This window comes from Schistocerca nitens, chromosome 5, assembly GCF_023898315.1.
Source record: "Schistocerca nitens isolate TAMUIC-IGC-003100 chromosome 5, iqSchNite1.1, whole genome shotgun sequence".
Classification (NCBI taxonomy): Eukaryota; Metazoa; Arthropoda; class Insecta; order Orthoptera; family Acrididae; genus Schistocerca; species Schistocerca nitens.
The window spans coordinates 288,555,849-288,578,777 of record NC_064618.1 but is presented as its reverse complement, the minus strand read 5'-3'; the positions used below and the strand labels follow the sequence as shown (position 1 = coordinate 288,578,777).

The 22,929-nt window shown below is 41.1% G+C and overlaps 1 protein-coding gene across 3 annotated transcripts in view; it reads right to left on the bottom strand.

The window, feature by feature from the left end:
* LOC126260049 (claspin-like) overlaps positions 1 to 22,929 on the bottom strand; it is a 172,779-nt gene that overhangs the window by 88,607 nt on the left and 61,243 nt on the right. For all 3 annotated transcript variants that reach the window (XM_049957237.1, XM_049957236.1, XM_049957238.1), the window contains exons 8-9: positions 16,542 to 16,640; positions 3,790 to 3,947 (exon numbers count right to left, since the gene is read on the bottom strand). In XM_049957237.1, coding sequence (XP_049813194.1) covers positions 3,790 to 3,947; positions 16,542 to 16,640 — 257 coding nt within the window. The remainder of the gene's footprint in view (positions 1 to 3,789; positions 3,948 to 16,541; positions 16,641 to 22,929) is intronic.

Below are 22,929 nucleotides of genomic sequence, written 5' to 3'. Positions count from 1 at the left end.
GCCCTCCTACCTTACAGACGTGTCCGCCTGCTCCTTCCATTGAGGGCAAAATGCTCTCCACTGCTACGCACAGTGCTCTGCACAATCATAGCAGATGACAAACCAAATGTACCCCATAGAATAGGAGAAGGAGAAAAATCTCCATTTTCTGGTAACTCCCTTTTTCATTCCATATGCAATAGTGAATAGTATCAGTCCTGAATGCCCACTTATGCTCCTTAACCCATCCTGACAACTACAGTTAAATACTGTTTGAGACCCAAAAGAATTAAGCCCCTTGATATATTTCTGTAGAACTCCAAACATAAAATCTCCTTCCTCTGGGAAGGTGATAAGATTCTAACAGATTGCAGGCTTTCCTGACTTTTAAGAAGCAGTCACAAATCCAATTCTGCGAGAACAATGAATATGCTGATTATGTGCAGCAGGCACTCTCTTCAATCTTTTCCAGACATGAGGTCTAGTTTCTTCAATAGTGGTTACTGTTCCATGTCCAGACTGATTTCCATCTTCAAGATAATTACCTTCAATCAAAGGCTATGACCATGGAGAACAAAACTCCAAATGCAATTTTTCAATGAAATTTACATATAACTCACTTCATTGCATAAAAATGTTCCCTTTTAAGATTTCATGACTGATAATGAATATCATACCAAGCATTACAACACAGGCCTTTTCACCACTTCTAACAGCCACGTGTTAAAATTAAAATGTTTGTTTTTTATAAATTCTTTTACAACTGAACGGTGAGCACTATACTAATAAATGACATGATTTAGGTACGTCAAAGAAAGAGGATTTATCAACAAGCATCAATATTTGTGGCCTGCTGCCTGACTCTCTTCTTCCCCCACAACAGGCAGGCTTCAGGCAAGAACATTCGACAATGGATCGCATCAGCAGACTTGTCAGCACCACAACCAAAGTGCTAAACAGAGGAGACTGTGTTTTGACAGTGTTCCTGGATATTGATTTCCTCTGCATGTTGTGCACTTCATCTGCTCAACCAATAGATTGGCAGTAGGATCACTATGTGAACTATCCAGCAAATTTAGCCCTGCAGCAGGAGTAGCACAAGATGCCATCCTCTTGGCCGAACACTACAGCATCCACATGGCAGATATCCTGTGCCACATTAAATGGGGTGAATACTTCACTCTTTATGTAGACAACACCACCTACTGGTGTATGGCTCCATGTGTGCAAGGTGCAAGAACTTTAGCAGTTATATACATTTTCAACATTGAGCAATGGAGGCTGGTAATGTTCAGGCACTGAAAACTTGTGCAAAGTGGAAGGTTTATAATAGATGATCTATCTGTAACAACTCAGCAGTAAAGCATGGACCCAATTTGAAGTGCAAAATATCTAGTAATGGTACTCAATCATGCCATGCCCTGGAAACATCATACGGATGCAATCATCTGGAAGACAAAACAGAGGATGAAACTAGTAAAAATGCTTTAAATTCGGCAGTGCCAACCCAGAATCGGTGATCCACATGCACAAAACTTTCAGAAGGCCCTTACTGGAGTACAGTGTCTGCTTATGGACAGCATCAAAAGCCCAATACGAAATAGTAGCAGCTAAACGGCTGAACTTCACCACACCGAAGCAAATGACACCATTTAAACTAATCAACACACGACCAAAGCTAGAAGAAAATCACAATGAAAACAGGAGATTATGGGCTGAGTAGAGCTAGTAAGAAAGGTTTAATAAAAGACTTTACCTGCAAGCCAATTTAAGAATTTAACATTACCCAGCTCCAAGTACCCTTACCCTTATGATTCCATAGCTTTCTCAATTCAAAGGACATTTCCAAAAAACAATTAAATAATCGAACATGTAAGAAGGAGAAGACTACAGTGACATACACAAACCTTATCCCACTATCCCAAAATCCACCGTAACAGTCATAGGACAGTGAAGTGAAGTGTGATATTCCAACTAATTACCTCTTAACTGAGGTAGAAAACATTCCTTCCCATAACCCCAAACCCAACTCAGACACACCTATGACAGTGATGTGTAGTTTAACATTGAAAATGGCTATCTATATTCATAAGTAGAAAATACACAAACCAAGTATACAGAACAGAACTAGGATACTTCAGTAACATGGGTACTACAACCAATTTCAAGCATTCAGCAACTACAGAGAACTTGAAAACAAGTAGGGACAGTTTCATACCAATGACAAACAAAATACATCATGACAACAGAAAGGTCATAGCAACCAAAATCCCATCCCAGCTGGGGTTTTCTCTGGTGGTTTTCCCTAGTTGTAAGGTGAATACTGGGATGTGAAACTCCACCAGGCTGAGATAAATATCAAACAAAATGGCATGAGACAAAGACAGACAAGCAAATTACGCAAGGATCCCTCCAAATGAAAAATAAATAGTGCCCCAACATAACAGCACTAACCCTGGCTGAAAGGGACATGAGTCCTATATAGCTGCCATCACCTGTAAGCATGTGGCAGTCCTTTCCATTGTAAAATTAAATAAATAAAATAAAATTTGAAAATTTCAATTCTTTCCTCAGCTTATTTCACAACATATTTGTCAACATGGACGATACCTACACAATTAATATCAGCTAATGTGCTGTTGTGTTCCTGTAGTCATACTAGAAACGGACTTTTTTTATGGAACTGAAATGGGGGAAAAAATAAATTCATACTCTTTGTGGAATGATTCATTATGCCAATATAATTTGTTTACATGTCTTGTAAATAGAGACTTTCAAGTCTGCAAGGATATTTCCAAATTTGAAGCAGCGTCATAAGCCTTCTGACTAATCTGATGCGACCCATCATGATTTCCTGTCCGGAGCCAATCTTGTTATTGCAAGCTGCTCTTACACTCAACCTCTTCAACATATCTTTATGAAAAAAAAGTCATTTTAATGAATTCAAATGTCATAGGATTGTATTGTCTGCTATTCCATACGCTTGTATTTTGTTCACTATGTGGCAGTGGTGCACTGTATCAGATATCTTTCAGAAGTCAAGGAACCTGAGCACCTGTTTCTACCTTCCTGGATCTAGTGAACACAGAGAGAAATGTGTTTCACATGATCGTTGTTCTTGAAACCCACGATGACCCTTATAGATTTTCAGTCCCCCAAAATGTAACACGCAAGCATAAAACTGTTCAAAGTGCTACAACAGAGTGACGACAGAGACTGTTCTTGAAAATGGGAATTACTTGCACTTTTTCCAATCATCAGGAACACTTCGATCCTCCCATGATGTATGGTACCCTGTTGCCAGAAGAGCTAGTTCTTTCACATAGTCTATGTAGAATCATACTGGTATCCTGTCAGGTCCAGTGTCCTTTCTTCTGTCAAGCGGTTTCAATTGGTTTTCTATCCCATGGTCAGTTGTTTCAACATTTGTCATTCCGTTGTTTATTCAACAATTTAAGGGAGGAATTCCAGTACTATCTTCCTCTGTGAAACAGTTTTGGAAAAAGACATTTAATATTTCAGCCTTCTCTCTGTCGTCCTCCATTTCAATGAGAGAGTGTCCAGACAGATGGCTTTAATCTGTTTACTGATTTAACATAAGAACAAAACTTAGAATTTTCTGTCAATTTGGTAGACGTTTTGTCCAGGACCCCTGATAGCTTGTCAGTTTTCATCTATGTTATGAAAGAGAATTAAATCTCATCTCCAAAGGTCCGCGCTACCTAATATTGCTAGCTGTTCCCTTGCAATTACTCTTATTATTACAAAAATAAAATGAAACATATTTATCATCTATAAAAGATGACATACCTGTTGACTTGCTGACTCCTTTGACAGCATAATTTCTAAGGTAGGTGAAGGAGCATTAACTCTCTCTTGCGTAAGCTGCGAAATCTGCGATTGAGCTCCACCAGGTTGGTAGGGAGGGATAGTAAGGTTTGACACTGTGGAAGTATTGGCATCATCACCTGAAACAGTGAACAATAATGTGAGAGATAACTACCAAAATAAAATCTGTAATTATAGAATACAATGAAAGCAAGTAGTATGACATCTACATGTCTCTGCTTTGGGTTTTCAGGTACAAAACAGTCATAAAATGTCTTCGACACTTTGTTTGCTGGTGAGACTAAAATATTTGTGACCTCCCACAAAGCACTTAAGGAAAGCAGAAACGATCCAGGAGCTAGCTGAAGGCCTGTGCCAACATTACCGGAAACAGAACAACACAAGATTTTTCAGGGAAAATGTAAACAGTTTGGTACAGAAACAAAAGAAATCGGTTGAGTCCTTCTCAGATAGAATCCAAAACATCAATGTGCAAACATTTGTGCTGAGGAGAAATGCAGAAGCTGACACATCACCTTACATGATGCTTAGAATAGGTCTTGTAGTGTCTTCTTATGTAATACCCTGTGAACATGTCACAAATGAGTCGCGACAGAGAATCCTTATGGTCTGACCCCAGCTATTAGAACTGCCACACAGCTGAAAGAAATAGATACTGCTACAAGAGGACACAATGACTGTCGAGCCTTTGCCTCTGAAGTCAAATGTTACAAATGTGAACATCAGCACCATATGCAAAATGTCTTCTATCGGAATGTTATGAGTGTAGTCGAGTCAGTCATAAGGCTCGAAAATGCAGGAGTCAGAGGCAAGGAAAACAGCAACCGAAAAAATGTCCATTAAATGCATACAGTAATGCATCATCCATCAGAAAGCATTCCCAGTAGAACATAATACTGTAGAGGTGTATGTGGAGACCGACAGCTGTTTGTTAGGCTTACCATACAGCAAGGAACATAAATTTTTAATACACGCATATGTGCATGAGTTAGTCATTAACATATCAGCCAACATTCAAAAAAATCAGGCTATTCAGTTTTAAAAATCAGGAGATACAAATGATCGAAAAACAACTCATTTTCAGTATAATCCCGAGACAACTTATGTGAGTCTGTCCCTACAATGTGAAAAAGCTAAATAATACCTAAAAAACACACATGAAAAAACTGGAACAATGCTAAATGTTGATTCCATGCCTACTATCTGTAGCACAGCCCAGATGATTGGCACTAGTTGGGATGTTTTCTGGATTTTAAATACAAAAGTACTCTTCCCATAAAACAGTGCCTGCCACATTCTATAACATAATTATACTTTTTTTTACCACAATGGAAAACAAAACACCAAATTAAAATACTATGAATATGATGAATAAGGTACACATGAAATAACTGTTAACACAAAAATAAAGCTTTTCTGTGATTCAGGTAACAAACTAACACTCATCACCAACCACATCCGAAATTTGTACCAATTATAATAACATTGAATAATAAGCAACTTCACTTAAACTTAATGTCAACACACAAACACATATCCAAACAGAGCACAACACTCAGCAAGATGAGTATATGTTGTACAAAATACACAGGAAAGAAGAAAAATAACTATCTACAGGACATCTGTGACTTCCCCAGTTCCATCAAATTCAATACATATATCACTTAAAAATGACTAATGAGCAAAGGACTTCTGACCATTGGCCATAACAATTGAAATGGCAGTTTTCAAAAAAGATGTTTGATGACAATTAGTTAAAAACTAATAAAAATACTGGAACAATTGGGCGATGGGAGAAAAATTGTAAAATCTGTCATCTCCCGCCTACATCAGGAGAACTGACTGGTATAAGTTAGTATGAACCTCTTAGGCAGGAAGAGGCTGGGGTCTCCATATGACAGGTTATGTGGGGTATATGACAATGATGTGAAGTTATTATGGACGACACTGTTAGACTTAAGCACTGGAGCTAAGGGTTTTCATGAGCACATGGAAGTGCTGCCACATGTTGGTGAAGAGTATTCTGCGATTCTTGGACTGGAATTCCTTGATAAACATCAAGCTAAAATTGATCTTTTGTGGTACACAATTGAATCTGATGGAACTTGGTTTCTGCTGGGGACATCAACAGCAAGCAAGGCAATGTCGCAAGGTACACTGATCATGAAGGTGTTGCCAAGTAAACTGTGAAAATGTACACTAAGGAGTGGTTCCCATATAACATATCATCAGGCATAGGGAAATTAGTCTGGGTTCCTGTAGATACCATTCTACAAGAGGTATTACGTGTGGTGGTTATACTGGAGAGTAATGAAGAAGTGGATAAAATGCATTGTTTTGTGTGCAGAAGTGTGACGCACATTTGTAATATAAATGGTGAATTTATGGTTCCTGTTAGCCTAGACAATTTTGGCATGATTGAGGTTAGTTTGCTAAGTGACTGACATTTTAGATGTTATAAGTGACCAAAGCCACAAGCCGCAAGCAAAATGACAGTTCGCAAAAAAGTTAATCATTTAGAAGGGAGTTATTGTAAGCGATGGAAGCTTTACAACTACAAGTCATGGATTTGTTTAATACAGATAGTCCATTAGCAGCAACATCTGTTACACAACAACACTATATACCCAAGGGGAACAATACTCCGGTCTATAGGAAACCATAATATGTCCAAAGGCATCTGAAACTGTTAATGGAGGAATTCAATGATCAGCATCTGGCAGAAGGAAGAATAGAACACCATTACAGTCCCAGAGGGAGTGGGGGGCAATGGCAAGTGTCATCATCCTCAAAAATCATCAGATGGTACGATGAAATACAGATTATGTTGTGATTACCAATACCTGAATGCCAAAACTACCACTGGTGCATATCTCATTCCCAATATTACTAAGACTGGACAGTTTAGGCCAAAGTAGGTATTTTTTCACAATGAAGCAAGTATCATCAGCTTGAAGTAGTCCAAGAAGATAAGCCAAAAACTGTCTTCACAGCACATGGTTTCATTACCAATATCACAGAATGCCATTTGGACTTACGAACACACCAGCTACATTTCAAAGCTAGGGATTTCTCCGTGGCTTTAAGCCTAAGAAATGTGTGGCCTACTTAGACGATGTCATAGTATTTTCGAAAGATAAGGAAAAACGTGTGAGATTCTTAGAAGAAGTATTAAAAAAAAGCATGTTTGACATTCAGTGTGGATAAATCCCATTGTACCTTGGACTGGAAGTTAGTGGAGAAGTTATGAAAATCGATCCCTGATTAATATCAGCAGTGCGTAACTTAACACCACAAACAACAAAGCAATTGCTATCATTCATTGGCTAATGTAATTATTATCGAAAATTTGTCAAGAACTTCACTGAAATTGCAGAACCACTGAACCACCTGTTAAGAAAGGTGTAAGGTTTGAGTATTCGACAGAGTGTCAAAGGGCATTTGAAACTGAAGAAAGACTGCACATCAGATCCAGTACCGATATTGCCTGATTCTGAGAAAGAACTCATCCTTTCATGTCACGCCAGCAATAGTGCAGTTGGTGGTATTTTGATTCAAAACATAGATGGTAACGAATACCAAGTGGCTTATGTCAATAAACAAGGTGGGGCAGACCTGTTTTACAACTGAAAAGAGGATGTTAGCAGTTACAGAGTGTACACGTAGACTAGGGAGAAAATTCCCTGATTTCCCTGTTAAAAATACACTTCCCCCCTCCCCCCCCCCCCTCAGGACCATAAAACTTATCGATCCTTTGCATGGTTAAGGTACTATACACAGAAGGCACTATACACAGGTGTAGAACTTCCCAGCACTTTAGGAAACGAAACCCAGCAAAAAACACATTTTCGAAAGATCTTTGAAGTGCAGCAACATGTACACTGCATTTTTTCATATTATGAAAGCATAAATTCGAATTCCACCAAACACAGCACATTAGTTTCCAAAGAACTGAAATCTGGATTGCAATTAGCTTTTATAAGCCAATCATACCTCATATCACATGATCTCACCAGCCGACGACAGCAGATATTCGGAGCATAGGACATGTGATGTAGTCAGCCAATAACAACATCACTGTTAATTAGTGCAAACATACAAATAGGAAAACTTAATGGTTTAAATTAATATAGTTAGTGTAGCTACAATAAAAGCTTTCACGTATAAGCTTTTCTTTGCAGGTTTTACACTTTAAGATGCATCGCACAAATGTGCCAGTAAATTTTAAATAATGCCATAAATGTCTGGTTTTCTGGTCTTGAAATTTTTTCTAATTTTCTGGTCCTCATAGTGTTAAGTTTTAAATGAGAGTCAAATGCTATGTGATTTAAGAAATTAAGCCAACATTCTCACACATAACATAATTCATCTTGCACAAAAGGAAATTACTTTGAAAGTAACACTTTTCAAACCACCATTCGCAATATGTTTCTGCGACCTGTTGGAAAGAGATTCGTTTCAGCAGTTGCCAGAGAGCACCAGAAAATAGATATTACTGTGTGTGCACAGCTAAGATGCTGTAGGAAGCCCATACGTTCATACGTATAAAGCATTAAGATATCTTACATTACATCATAAAAGAAACAGGACATCAGAGGCCACCCCAAGAGTATCGGAATTTGGCAAATCATAGTACAATGCATAATTCGGCTTAAAGTGCACATTTGTATGCCCAAATTCACAATTAAGTAGGCGCCAACCTGATATTAATAAGCTTTACAGTGTGGTTTTCAGGATGCAAATTTGCTTGGAGTGCCAGTACTGTGTTATCTCATGTTTGGTTCATTATTATGGCATAATGCCATATATGCCAGGAGATGAAAACATGCACTTGAAGCTAGCCAATGGTGTGGAATGAAACACTTCATTCCAAATAAATTGACTGTCTCAGCACAAAAGATTAACAAAAGACAAATTTCTTCAGCAAAATTGCAAAAATAGTTTCACTGTTCTGCAAGGCAATTAATGTTAGACTGACAGGAATAAAATGAAATCATAAAATTGAAAAAAATAACACATTTTAGCCTTCATAATTAGGTGAATGTATTTAAATTCATTTGGTAGCTTCCAGCCACAGAAATCCATTTTGTTTTCATTTGAAGCGAGAGCTTGAAATGAAGACGAAACCGCAAAATCACTAAACATAGACACAGATCACCTGGAGACTTTCTCCTCCCCACCACAACTCAGACTGCTCTCTGCATGCGCGAATCTGGCAGCTTGAGCGTGTCAGAAAAGTCTTTTTGGGCAGCACCTGACTGCTTGTTTACTAGTGGCAATACAGTTAACAGCCACACCTCCAGTAGACAGAAGCAGGAGAAGGTACCGCTCATACGCGACTGAACTGTGTATGTGCGTGAGCCAACTGGCAACTGCTCAAACTAAGCTAATGTAAACAACTGTGATGTCATACTCATAAAAAGCAGTTTATTGTTATGAAGTACTGCATAGTCTTTATCCTAAATCCTTTGACACATTTTGCTGTTAGCAGATGATTGTGTGTACACTGTGTTTTGTTGTTGTAAATGGCACATTTCTTTTGCAGCTTAAATTTTTTTCTCTGATTTATGCTTTATTGTTCCAGTATTATTCTACAGTAGCAGGAAACAGTAATATTCTTTATTAGGATTTCTGTTCTTACCAGTCAAAATTACAACATTTAACTGAACACTGAAACACTGGAAAATTCACATAATTCTAAAAAATTTCTGTGTTTTTCCCAGTTTTCTCCTGGATAAAAAAATTATTGGGTTTTTCCCGGACTTCCTGGTTGTTCCAGGGCACACACACCCAGTTTATTTACTGGATCACCTATTTCTGCTGCTATTTGTATGGTAAAAAATTATAGATTGCAACAAACCACATGTCGCAAAATGGTTGTTGGAATTGAAAGATGCTTCTAGCATGGTCACTCAAACTGAGCAAATTTGATTACAAAGTTATTCATAAACTTGGTAAGAGGCATACCAATGCTGATACTTTAAGCAGAAAAATCACAGTATTACAGACACTAGACAAAAGTGTGACTTTGGCAGAAGGCACAGGCATCTGACACACTGTCATGCAATACTACAGCCACAGTTCATGACTCACGATGGTTTACTCTGTGCAGACCATGCATGATGGTTCCAACAGCTTTCAGTAATGAAATTTTGCAAGAAGTATCAACCACTTAACACAGTAGCACGAGCTATGCTAAACAGTTGGATCTCAAGTTTGGTGTACCTGATACCATAATTACTCAGCAATAAATTTCATTTCCAACCTAATGAAACAACTGCGCAACTTGCTTCGCATTCAGAAACTCTGCACAATTCCTTTTCATCCACAAGGAAATGGACTAACAGAGAGGGTGCACAGAATTATTTCTAGAATTTAAGCTACTATATTAATAGCCTACACAGCAGTCAGGATATATATCTTAAAGTCATAGACTTGGCATGCAACTCAACATTTCGCCATATGAGGTGGTTTACGGTACAAAGATGCCATCTCTCTGTGTCATAATAAAGCCCAAACTTAGAGCCAATAGTGAATAAGTAAAAGAACTTACAAAACGTTTACACAAAGTTCAGCAAAGAGTAAAACAAGCTGACACAAAAGCCTTAGAACTTCAGGAACAGAAGGGGGCAACATGTACGCAAACTTCCACAGAGTCAAATTGGTCAGTAATTACTGCAAACCAACCTATACTCTCCTAGATGTAACCAAGTATCATGATCTATACCAAATTACTGAAATTAGTTCAGCAGTAATTGTTAAATTACAACTGTTCATGTACGTAGAGTCAAACCACTCAAAGGAGCTGTGGATGCTTTATCACAAGTTCCATCAGTCACACCACTAAAGTGTCTAAAAGAATTCGGAAACTGCCTCTTAATGACAATCAAGTTACTCACAGCGTATCTCATACACTCAAGCCACTGGATAAGTAGTTTGTGATCAGATTTTCAAGTTGTTCTGGAGTTTTAATATGCATTTGCTGTCTTTACTTTTTTTTAAGTATTACTATGAATTTATTGATTTATTATGTACCATGGGGTTTGGAAGTTTTTCTGTCCATTATTGTTCAATAAGTAGGGTTCTTAGGCGGCATGTGGCATACCAACATGGACGTCAAGAAGGATTATCATAGTCCTGATATTGCTACACTCCATCAGGAGAGGGAAAGGAATACTATTCTCCAGACTGCCAGACATCTATTAACTAGCGACTGGTAGTGATTAAGATTAACTTTCAACATATGGAAGTAAGAAACAAGGTTTGCATGTTACAAGATGCACCACTGGAATTATGTACTGAAGCACAGAGAGAGAAAGATTTAAAAAAAAAAAAAAAATACAGAACAAGTATCAAGAGTTGGAACACTCATACGAAAAATCTAGAGCTCAGCTGAAACAATTAACAGAAACAGTATCACATGCACTAGTACTAAGACTTGGGAGAATGTAGTACTAAGACTTGGGAGAATGTTTAAGAGAAAGCATTATGATTTGTCCACACAGAGCGACACAGACTAACACTTTAGTGTGTGAACTGCAACTGTTGTTAGGGAAAACGGAACTGGCAGAGTACACAAGAGAAGTGCTGGCTCCACAACTTAAGTTCCAGTAGGTTGGAATGTACTGGATTTATTCAGTTTTCTCACCAGAAGCCATAATCATGAATAATTACAAGAACAGAAAATCCAAGGGAGTGACAAAAGTAGAATTAAGAAACAGTGGTATACTGATAAACGGTACAACTTAAGATACAGTCCGAACATAATTTCACCTTCCACAATCCAGTTATCACAATCTCCATTCTGTTTGCTGGAAAAACCTTTACAAATATTACCACCATAAAACAATGTTTCTAAAGATCCTGAACCATGACTTATTATAATCATCTTTGGACAAACTTATAACATTGCAAAATGGAAGAATTACCTTGAAACAAACGTTCTAGCATAGTCAACAATATAAACAACAGTATATCATCAAAACTAAGCATTACTACTGGTGTTGCCTTATTTCTAGCGGCACTTTGAGTACTCTTCTTTTGTTTTAAATGGTGAACTAACTACCCCCCCCCACCCACCCACCCCCCTCCGACTTACCAGTACATCAGATACTTGTCAAGTAGCTAACTAGTGTAAATAAAAGAGAGTGCTACCTAATAAAATTGTAAACTTTTATAATACACTTGGTGTATAATTAATTAACAGCCAGTGCAGAATTAAGAAGCAAAACAAAGACTTCATTAATCAGCTTCCATGAAGATTTAAGTGGAAAAAATTTGTACAGTGTATAACTGTTCACGTAACAGGTACGTAATAAGCCTGTTTCAGAAACAAACCAATGAAAATTAAGGGCAAATTTTCTAATGGATAGACAAGTGTTGTACCACAGAAAGCTTTACTTGGTGAATGAAATTTTTAAAAATTTTTCCCCAACCAGCACTGAGCCACAGCAAAGCAGGCTCAAGAGCACTGTCGCAACTGGACTGTCAAACAAGCAGGAGAGTCGATACTGCAATATTGTAGCACACAACTGCGGCCATTGCCCCACACAGCTTGAGGGAGAGGTATGAATCACCAATTCAGCAAGATGACTTCATTGTGTAAAGATCATAATGCCATTTTGACAGTGCTTCAATGTGCCAAAAACCATGTAAATCTTCACAAGAATACCTTACGGACTGCTGATATTGCAGAAAAGCATCAACTAAAAAGCTGAAAGCCGGGGTGCAGTGGAGACCGCGGACGAACCTAGAAAACAAGACCGCATCTGCCAACACATAATGTCACTGCCTCAGGCAGACAATTATGAATATTCATGCTCCTGAGCTCCTCTATCTTGCAGCTGCAGTGACTCCGCATCAAGGCACAATGTGTGATATGCCATCTACCATTGTCAGGTGACTACTACTTTTGAGACTGCAGCCAGCCTGGTCTGCTGGACTTAGCCACTGTGAGCTGGCAACCTCTCATCTGCTGATATGAAGACCAAAGAGTCTTCTACAATTGGCTCATGGAGGTCAAACTGGTGGTGCTTGAGGCACTACCACAGTCATGCTGTGCTCAGGAGGTGTACTATTTGCTGCTGCCCCTCAACCTGTATCCATGAGATAGAAGCTGATTGGAGCACTCGCTACAAGGTCCTCAAATGTGCCCTGGTCAAAAGCATAATCACGCTGGTCGGCATCGACGCCACATGAGCAACACCTGCAGCCAGCTGGGCAAGCTATCCTGCACAGTACCACACAGCTCCATGAGCCACCATTACCTCACCAAAGGCCTCGAGAGACTGCTGAGCATGTGGTTCAGCGAAGTCCACTCTGCCTAATTCACTTATGCTGTCTGCCTGGCTGGTCATCATCACAGTGCTCCACCCTTCAACATCCTGCATCCACAGGAGTCACACCCAAGCGACCTCTTGTACCCTGTAGTTGCCATTTCTGGTTGAATAGAGATTTGGGAACAGAAGAAGTGTCCTGTTGTGTTTGTACATCTTCATCATCAGGCAGGATGGGAACATTATTGAGAATAGCATCACTCCACACTTAGGCACTATTACTCCCCTCCTTTCCTACTGTTTCAAGAGCACTTTGTACACTTGTGGAGCTTTTATAGTTCATTACAGTTACTGCTTCATAGCAGTTGCTGTCCACAAAATTTACACTGTTTTCACACTTTTTTTCATTTTCCACTTTCTGTGGACTGCTTTTGTACACAACTTTTGTCCACTTATCTAAAGAAGTCTCATTTTCTCAATCGGATTTCATCATATCCTGCTTCAACATCAGTTCACATTTTCCGAATGTAAGTTGTTAATACTGCTGAAATCGCACAAGTTATTTAGTAGATACTAGAAAAGAGCCAGTCCTGACAAAACTCTACCATCTGGTGAGCAAGATGTATGAAACAGGCGAAATACCCTCAGACTTCAAGAAGAATATAATAATTCCAATCCCAAAGAAAGCAGGTGTTGGCAGATGTGAGAATTACCGAACAATCAGTTTAATAAGCCACAGCTGCAAAATACTAACACGAATTCTTTACAGACAAATGGAAAAACTAGTAGAAGCCGACCTGGGGGAAGATCAGTTTGGATTCCGTAGAAATGTTGGAACACGTGAGGCAATACTAACCTTACGACTTATCTTAGAAGAAATATTAAGAAAAGGCAAACCTACGTTTCTAGCATTTGTAGACTTAGAGAAAGCTTTTGACAACGCTGACTGGAATACTCTCTTTCAAATTCTAAAGGTGGCAGGGGTAAAATACAGGGAGCGAAAGGCTATTTACAATTTGTACAGAAACCAGATGGCAGTTACAAGAGTCGAGGGACATGAAAGGGAAGCAGTGGTTGGGAAGGGAGTAAGACAGGGTTGTAGCCTCTCCCCGATGTTATTCAATCTGTATATTGAGCAAGTAGTAAAGGAAACAAAAGAAAAATTCGGAGTAGGTATTAAAATCCATGGAGAAGAAATAAAAACTTTGAGGTTCGCCGATGACATTGTAATTCTGTCAGAGACAGCAAAGGACTTGGAAGAGCAGTTGAACGGAATGGATGGTGTCTTGAAGGGAGGATATAAGATGAACATCAACAAAAGCAAAACGAGGATAATGGAATGTAGTCGAATTCAGTCGGGTGATGTTGAGGGTATTAGATTAGGAAATGAGACACTTAAAGTAGTAAAGGAGTTTTGCTATTTGGGGAGCAAAATAACTGATGATGGTCGAAGTAGAGAGGATATAAAATGTAGACTGACAATGGCAAGGAAAGCGTTTCTGAAGAAGAGAAATTTGTTAACATCGAGTATAGATTTAAGTGTCAGGAAGTCATTTCTGAAAGTATTTGTATGGAGTGTAGCCATGTATGGAAGTGAAACATGGACGATAAATAGTTTGGACAAGAAGAGAATAGAAGCTTTCAAAATGCGGTACTACAGAAGAATGCTGAAGATTAGATGGGTAGATCACATAACTAATGAGGAGGTACTGAACAGGATTGGGGAGAAGAGGAGTTTGTGGCACAACTTGACCAGAAGAAGGGATCGGTTGGTAGGACATGTTCTGAGGCATCAAGGGATCACCAATTTAGTATTGGAGGGCAGCGTGGAGGGTAAAAATCGTAGGGGGAGACCAAGAGATGCATACACTAAGCAGATTCAGAAGGATGTAGGTTGCAGTAGGTACTGGGAGATGAAGAAGCTTGCACAGGATAGAGTAGCACGGAGAGCTGCATCAAACCAGTCTCAGGACTGAAGACCACAATAACAACAACTAGAAAAGTGATGCAACAGTATTTAACAGCAACTGAAGAAGACAATTCAGAAATCCAAGAAAAACCAAAAGGCAACATGGTCAAGAATAAAAGGTAAAGCAGAGCTATCCTGTTAAGTGCATAATGGGAAAACTATATGAGAAGAAATTGGCAACATTTGATACACAGTGCCTATAGCAGGATTTTAAAGGCTTAGCTGCAAATGTGCTATTGCAGTCTGAAATAAATAATACATCACAAAAACAATAGAGTACAATAACATACAGCGCAGGCAATGACTGGTAGGATGTTCCCTGCTGTATTTGACAGATGCTCAGAGAGGCACTTCGTGTATTAATTCCGATGCTGATGTGTACTCATCTGAAATTATTGACTTGCTTATCTAGAGTATATATCCCCTACTGATATTTTCTTTTATCTTTTTGTGGACTTCATCTCTTTTGTAGTTTGGCCTAAGCTGGAAGTGGAATAGCACTTATCTATTTCCAAAAAGCTACTAACTAACAGAAGTTACTCTTGAAGACGAGTGTAGCCAACTATAAGACTTCAGAGCAGACTGACTCTTCTCACTGACATGCCGAAGTCCATTGTCATGGTGTGCTCTATTCCATAAAGTGCAGCAAGTCTCCAAGGCAGGAGTACAGCTGCATGGACTAATCTCCAAACCAGCAGGTGTTGCAAAGTGTGATCGAACTGGCACCATTGCCCTGTCTTGCAGAAACAATGAGCCCATCTGCACTCAGTTGAACAGATAGCACGAAATCTCCACAAAATGTGCATGTTCAAAATTACTAAACCAACTAATAAAAATTAATTTTATGTTTGGCAATTATTATTTGTTGGCACTATAAACATTGTGCAACACATAATTTCGCTGAAATGTTATGTTACACCTCAAAGGATTATATGAAGTAACATATCATGGAAATCTAATACAGTAAAGATGTAGTATTGAAAAGATTACCAGACATTAGGAAACACTGAACCAGTGAAAAGAATGACAAACAAAAAACCACAAAAAGCTCAATATAGGAATAGGACAGACATTGACAATCCAAAAGCTTATTAACATACGGTCAAATTATTAAACTAGTAGAAGTGTTTTATCAAAATGCCTCTCTTCATTTTCAAACCACTGGGACCAGATATTTAACTGTATGGAAAGTTGCTGTACCACTGCGCTCCTGACATGTCATAGACTTTCGCAAGAATTTTATTACTTTGATACATGGCATGTCAAAAACATATTCACTGTAAAGCAGAACCACGTCATAAAAATAAGACCCAAATGTAAGAAATTAACTCTAGCCTATAGAGGAATCCAAGCTTTCACACACACTATAAATGATAATTCATGATACAAACCTCCTGATCAACAAAACCAAATAAATGTAAACTATGATCAAGGATGAGCAATCACAAAATAACACACTAAGAACTTACCTTCATCTTCAGAGTTGCTTCCCTGTGAGTCAAACATGTCATGTGTCATTATTCTCTTAAGTCTGGTAAGTTTTTTTCCTTTCTGCAGATTTCCATCCACTGCAAAACACACACAAAAGAAACAATGACAACACAGCCACAAGCTATATAAACCCACCACATTATATGTGTAGTTCAAAGTAATAGTAACCACTGTCAAAACTAACTTTTCACATTCCAATCAATATTAATAATAAATTTTGAAGTTTTCCTACTATCTTAGTATTTTTCACCTTCTTGTAATATGGGTCTACAATTTCTATCATTTTTTAGAAGTACTAACATATTAATATACTCTAGAAAAAATGGTGACATTCCGAGAAGGTACTAGTTTCACCAGACAATGTCTGATGCACAAAGTGACAAAACTAGTTGTATCTACTGGAATCCCACTGAAAACAACAGCTGAAAGTGTTGTGACTCGCCGATCATTCAAAGCGCCGCCGCGCAATTATGCGCGTCCTCTACGTGCGGCGCTGTCTGCCAGCCATGCAGCAGCTGCGCCACCTAAGCGGCCAGCCGAGCAGCAGCCGCTAGACTGGGACTCAATGCTCATTCGAATGCTGACACGTACACGTGTCTTGCTTGTCAACTTACTCTGTGACTTATATGTGTTGTGTCATTCTGAAATATATTTGTTAAACTTGACGTTATAACAATTGGCGACGAGGTAATGGATTTTTCCTTTTCACCGTTGACCCACAGGGTTCCATGGCTACTGTCGAGCAACTATTGCAAAATCTCCTTGAACAACAAACGCTTCTAACAGCGACAATTCGCGATTTCGTCGCGGCGTCAAATGCGGGGCGTTTCTCGTCGTTGGCTGTACCTCCTTTTCCTCCTTACGACGAGACGGTGGCAGACTGGTCTGATTATGAGAAACGTCTTCGACAGCACTTCTTGGCATTTCATGTCACGGATGAACAACCATGTAAGTCTCTGTTCCTTTCCTGGATTTCACCTCAAATGTATCGGTTGTTGTCGCAATTGGCTCCTTTGAAGGATCCTGCATCTTTGTCCTTTGCTGAAATGTGCTCACTTCTGTCTGTCTATTTTCAAAAGCAAACGCATGTGGTAGCCTCTTGTGTTGCCTTTTATCGTTGTCAAAAACAGCCACATCAATCCTATTGCGCTTGGGCTGCTGAACTTCACGGCCTCAGTCGAAAGTGTCAATTTGTTACTGATGTTCACAAAGAATCCTATGCTGATGCCATGGTACGGGATGCTATTATCTGGTCGGCACCCGACAAAGAAGTTCGGCAACGTGCCCTTCAGTTGGCGAATCCGACTAGATGAAGTTCTCTCCATTGCGCAGTCTTTTGAAATTTCTCGTGCCGCTGGGGCGCAAATAGAGGCACGGGGTGATGGGGAAATACAACCTCTGTGCGCTGTTGACGACGCATGCAGCGCGTCCCCGCCGGCCGATGTGGCCGCAGTGCGCTCCCACGCGCAGCCTCGGCCTAGCCGTAAACAACCCGCTAAGAAACTGCAGCAAAACCCACGGCAACTTCCTTCATGTCCGCGGTGTTTTACGAAACATTCACGCGAGGATTGTCCCCAACGTTGGGCTGTGTGTCACAATTGCAAAAAGAAAGGTCATGTGTCTTCCGTTTGCAAATCCGACCGCATACATGATGTTCATGAACATGATGCTGATTCTGATTGTGTGTTGTCTGTCAATTGCACTTCTTCCCTTTCAGGGAAGTTATTCCTCACTGTCCAAATCCTTGGTCGAGATGTTAACATGCAAGTGGATACCGGTTCTGCTGCCACTATAATTAATTCTCAGACGTATCTTCAGTTGGGTTCTCCACTCCTGTCACCTGTCACTCGGCAATTATGGACGTACAATAAACAGAAGATTTCTCTCTTGGGACAGTTTAATGCTGAGGTATCTTACAAATCCGTCGTTCGCACTGTTCCCATATTTGTGGTCGACCAGAGCAACGCAGAAAATCTTTTTGGTTTCGATGCCTTTCGCGTTTTTGGGTTCTCCATAGATGACTCTGTCAATATTGTCTCTGATGCCATTCCTTATGCTCAACTGGATTCCTTGTCGACAACATTTTCGTCCCTTTTTTCTCCTGGGTTAGGCCATGCAAACGACTTTGAAGCTCATATCACGCTCAAACCCACTGCTCGGCCTCAGTTTTTTCGGGCTCGGCCCATTCCTGTGGCCCTTCGTGATCAGGTAAAACGGGAGTTGGATCGTCTCACTACTTCAGGGGTCTTGCTTCCTGTCACTTCCAGTGAGTGGTCCTCTCCTGTCGTTGTCGTTGCTAAACCAAATGGTGATATTCGTCTCTGTGGCGATTTCTAAGCCACTGTAAATGCACAATGCCTCATCGACACTTACCCTATGCCCCGTCCTGAAGAACTGTTCACTAAACTTGCTGGAGGCCAGTATTTTTCTAAAATTGACCTGTCAGAAGCTTATCATCAACTTCCTCTCGACGCTGCTTCCCGGCAGTTTCTGGTCCTTAACACGCCATTCGGCCTCTATCAATACCAACGCATGCCATTCGGGGTTGCCAGCGCCCCTGCTCTCTTTCAGCAATTCTTGGAACAATTATTGCTCCCTGTCCCTGTGTGTATCAATTACATGGACGACATTGTTGTCACTGGCTCCACCACTGAAGAACATCTTCCAAATCACCACACACTTTTTCGTGTCTTACAGACTGCTGGTCTTAAGTGTAATCTTCAGAAATCACAATTTTTTCAGGCATCTATCACGTACTTGGGGTTTCAACTCTCTCGGGATGGTATTCGTCCGCTTCAGCAAACTGTTGCTGCGATCGATGCCCTTCCTCGCCCTACATCTGTTAAGGAACTGCAGGCCTTCTTGGGGAAAATAGCATACTATCACAAGTTTTTACAGTCTGCGGCTTCGGTGGCTCAGCCGTTGCATCGCCTGTTGCATAAAAACGTGCCTTTTCACTGGTCCGCGTCATGCGATGCGGCTTTCCAGAAATTGAAGACTATGCTGAAACAGGCCCCGTGCCTGGCTACTTATCGAACTGGCCAACATCTTGTTCTTGCCACAGACGCCTCTCAATACGGGGTCAGTGCAGTCCTGGCGCACCGTTTTTCTGATGGTTCGGAACAACCCATTGCTTATGCCTCCAAAACGCTCACAGATGCCCAACAAAAGTATTCTCAAATTGAAAAAGAAGCTTTGGCCATTATTTATGCTGTTCATAAGTTTGGTGTTTTTCTCTATGGCTCAAAATTTCATCTTGTTACGGATCACAAACCACTTGTTTCCTTGTTTCATCCATCAACATCACTTCCCGACAAGGCTGCACACCGCCTCCAGCGTTGGGCTCTTTACTTGTCTCGTTTCAATTATGAGATTCATTTCCGGCCAACGGCTCAACATGCAAATGCTGATGCTCTGTCTCGCCTTCCCATGGGTCCTGATCATGCATTTGATAGGGACGAACTTTTGTGTTTCCACCTGGATGTTGCCGAGCAGCGGGTTGTGGATGGGTTCCCCATCACTGGGGACGGGCTGGCGGCTGCTACAAGTTCTGACCCTACCCTCTCCCGGGTTTTACGCTGTATTCAGAAGGGTTGGCCAGATCACCCGTCCGCTAAGACTTCTGATCCATTGCGGAACTACTACGCTTTGCACTACCGCCTCACGGCTAGGGATGGTATTATCCTCCTCTCCACTGACAATGCTTCGGTCTTGCGCCTCCTTCACGAAGGGCACTGGGGTGTGTCTCGCACAAAATCTCTGGCACGCCGTCATGTGTACTGGCCTGGCATCGACTCTTAAATAGCACACATGGTAGCTGCCTGCGGCCCTTGTGCGTCACAGGCCGCTGACCCGAAGTCATCTTTGTCACTGGGGCCTTCGCCTGAGAAGCCCTGAGAGCGCATTCATGCTGACTTTGCGGGACCCTTTTTAGGTACTTATTGGCTCCTCGTAATTGACGAATACTCTAACTTTCCTTTCATTGTCTGTTGCACGTCGCCTACCACCGCGGCAACCAACCAGTGTTCTCGCCCGCATTTTTTCCTAGGAAGGCCTCCACTCTACTCTTGTTACTGATAATGGTCCGCAATTTGCCTCTTCCAAATTTGCGGATTTTTATGCTCGTCACGGCGTTATGCATGTCACAGCCCCGCCGTTCCATCCACAATCCAACGGTGAGGCTGAACGACTGGTCCGCACATTTAAGGCTCAGATGCGGAAACTTCTGACATCTTCTGCTGCTGCTGAAGTGCTTCTCCAGTTTCTGGCATCTTACAGTTTCACCCCCCTGGGCGACCACAGCCCGGCTGAGCTCTTAGACGGCCGACAGCCCCGCACGCTACTTCATCTTCTGCGGCCTCCCACCTCACGGCCGCCTTCCCTTGGCCGGTTCACCGCCGACGACCTTGTCTGGGTACGGGGATATGGCAGGCGGCCAAAATGGAGCCCGGGTCGCATCTTAAGACACCGTGGCAGACGCCTGTATGAAATCCAGACGGACAAGGGTGTTGCAGTGCGTCATTCGGACCAGCTTCGGCCTCGTGTGCCAGCAACGCCTGTTCCGAATGCCACTACACCACTTTTGGCCCTACCTGACGCTCGGGATTTTGGCATCTCTCAATACTTCACGATAAAGGATGACAGCCAAAACAGTTGCAGGATAAAAACTTTTTCTTAAAATTAATTAATTAAGAATTTTAATAAAAAAATTTTATCCTGCAACTGTTTTGGCTGTCATCCTTTATCGTGAAGAATTTCAAAAGTTGCTGTTGCAGCCATGTTTAAAATCTCTCTCAATACTCACAACGCAGCCCTCTCACTGTCATCGCGATGCCAGCACAAGAACGGACGCCACCAGGAGACATACCCATGCAGGAACCGGATGACCATCCTCTGTCAGAGCAAATCTACTCGCCTCCTCCTCCAACGGATGCCGACACATTGCCCATGTCTCCTGTCATATCAACTGGACTTGCCGCAACGGGCAGATTGGTGCAGGGGGGCCCCAGCAGATTCGACCCCTATGTCTCCTGTCATCTCAACCCGTTATCATCAGGGACATTTCCGTCCGTAAGGGAAGCCTCCTCCTCGAGACTTTACGGCGAGTCAAACAACGCCTATGGACGTTAGCCATCTCCAGGACACCTCCATCAAGTCCAGTGCAACAATTTCAAAGGGGGAAAAAGTGTTGTGACTCGCCGATCATTCAAAGTGCCGCCGTGCAATTACGCGCGTCCTCTACGTGCGGCGCTGTCTGCCAGCCATGCAGCAGCTGCGCCACCTAAGCGGCCAGCTGAGCAGCGGCCGCTAGACTGGGACTCAGTGCTCATTCAAATGCTAAGGTGTACCCATGTCTTGCTTGTCAACTTACTCTGTGACTTATATGTGTTGTGTCGTTCTGAAATATATTTGTTAAACTTGACGTTATAACAGAAAGGAAGATCACATCATTTCAATAATCTTGGTATCTTTTGCAAGATAAATGGTAAAATGTTTTGGTAAGATAAATCACACATCTGTCAAATTTTACAAGAGAATTAGTTCCACTTTCTACTTTCTACTATCTTGCCATCAGGTGAAGATATGGCACTGTAAGAAATAAGAATGTGAAATGTTTCTTGTTTTGCGGTCAGTATGCTGTTTGTCATTTGGTAACATGTGTTGATTTCTTCTGTGAAGCGACTGTTGGTGTAAAGGGTTAAGATGGGTGAAGTTTTCTGTACAAAATGCAATGGCTACTGACGAGAAAGACCATGCAGCACTGCTGGTAAAGTTGTTTTATCAGAACAGAAGAAATAGCAGCACTGACAGAAAAAGCTGTGAAGAGGCACCATGTCAATAAATGGGGTAAAGAATATGATCAAGAAATCTGGAGAAACAGAAAATTGGGTGGTGCAACAGGGAGAGGTAGGCAGCCCATTCCCATGGCATCTGATGAAGTGGGTGTAGCAACAGCTGACTGTGCAGTACATGCCTCAAATTCTGCAACCATTGCTTGAGCTGTATCACAGGAATTCTCTCCCCCCCTGCTCAACATTTCAAAAGATTTTGCAGCCCATTTTACATTGGTATCCCTAAAATACTCAGAATGTACTAACAAAGCACCCAGAGAGGCTACAATGCTGTGACTTTGCCCTTCATTTTTTGGCATGCATGGAAATGGATCATACGTAGCCAGGAAATATTCTTTGGATAGATGATGCACATTTTACACTACAAGGTGACATGGATGTACAGAACTGTCGCATGTGGGTTCTATTCTGCCACATGTTGTGCAGGAACATCCACTACACTCACGGATGACACCTCACAGGTCTGTTAGGTGTACAGTGACATCTGCAAAATATAAGTACCTCCTTGTGCAAC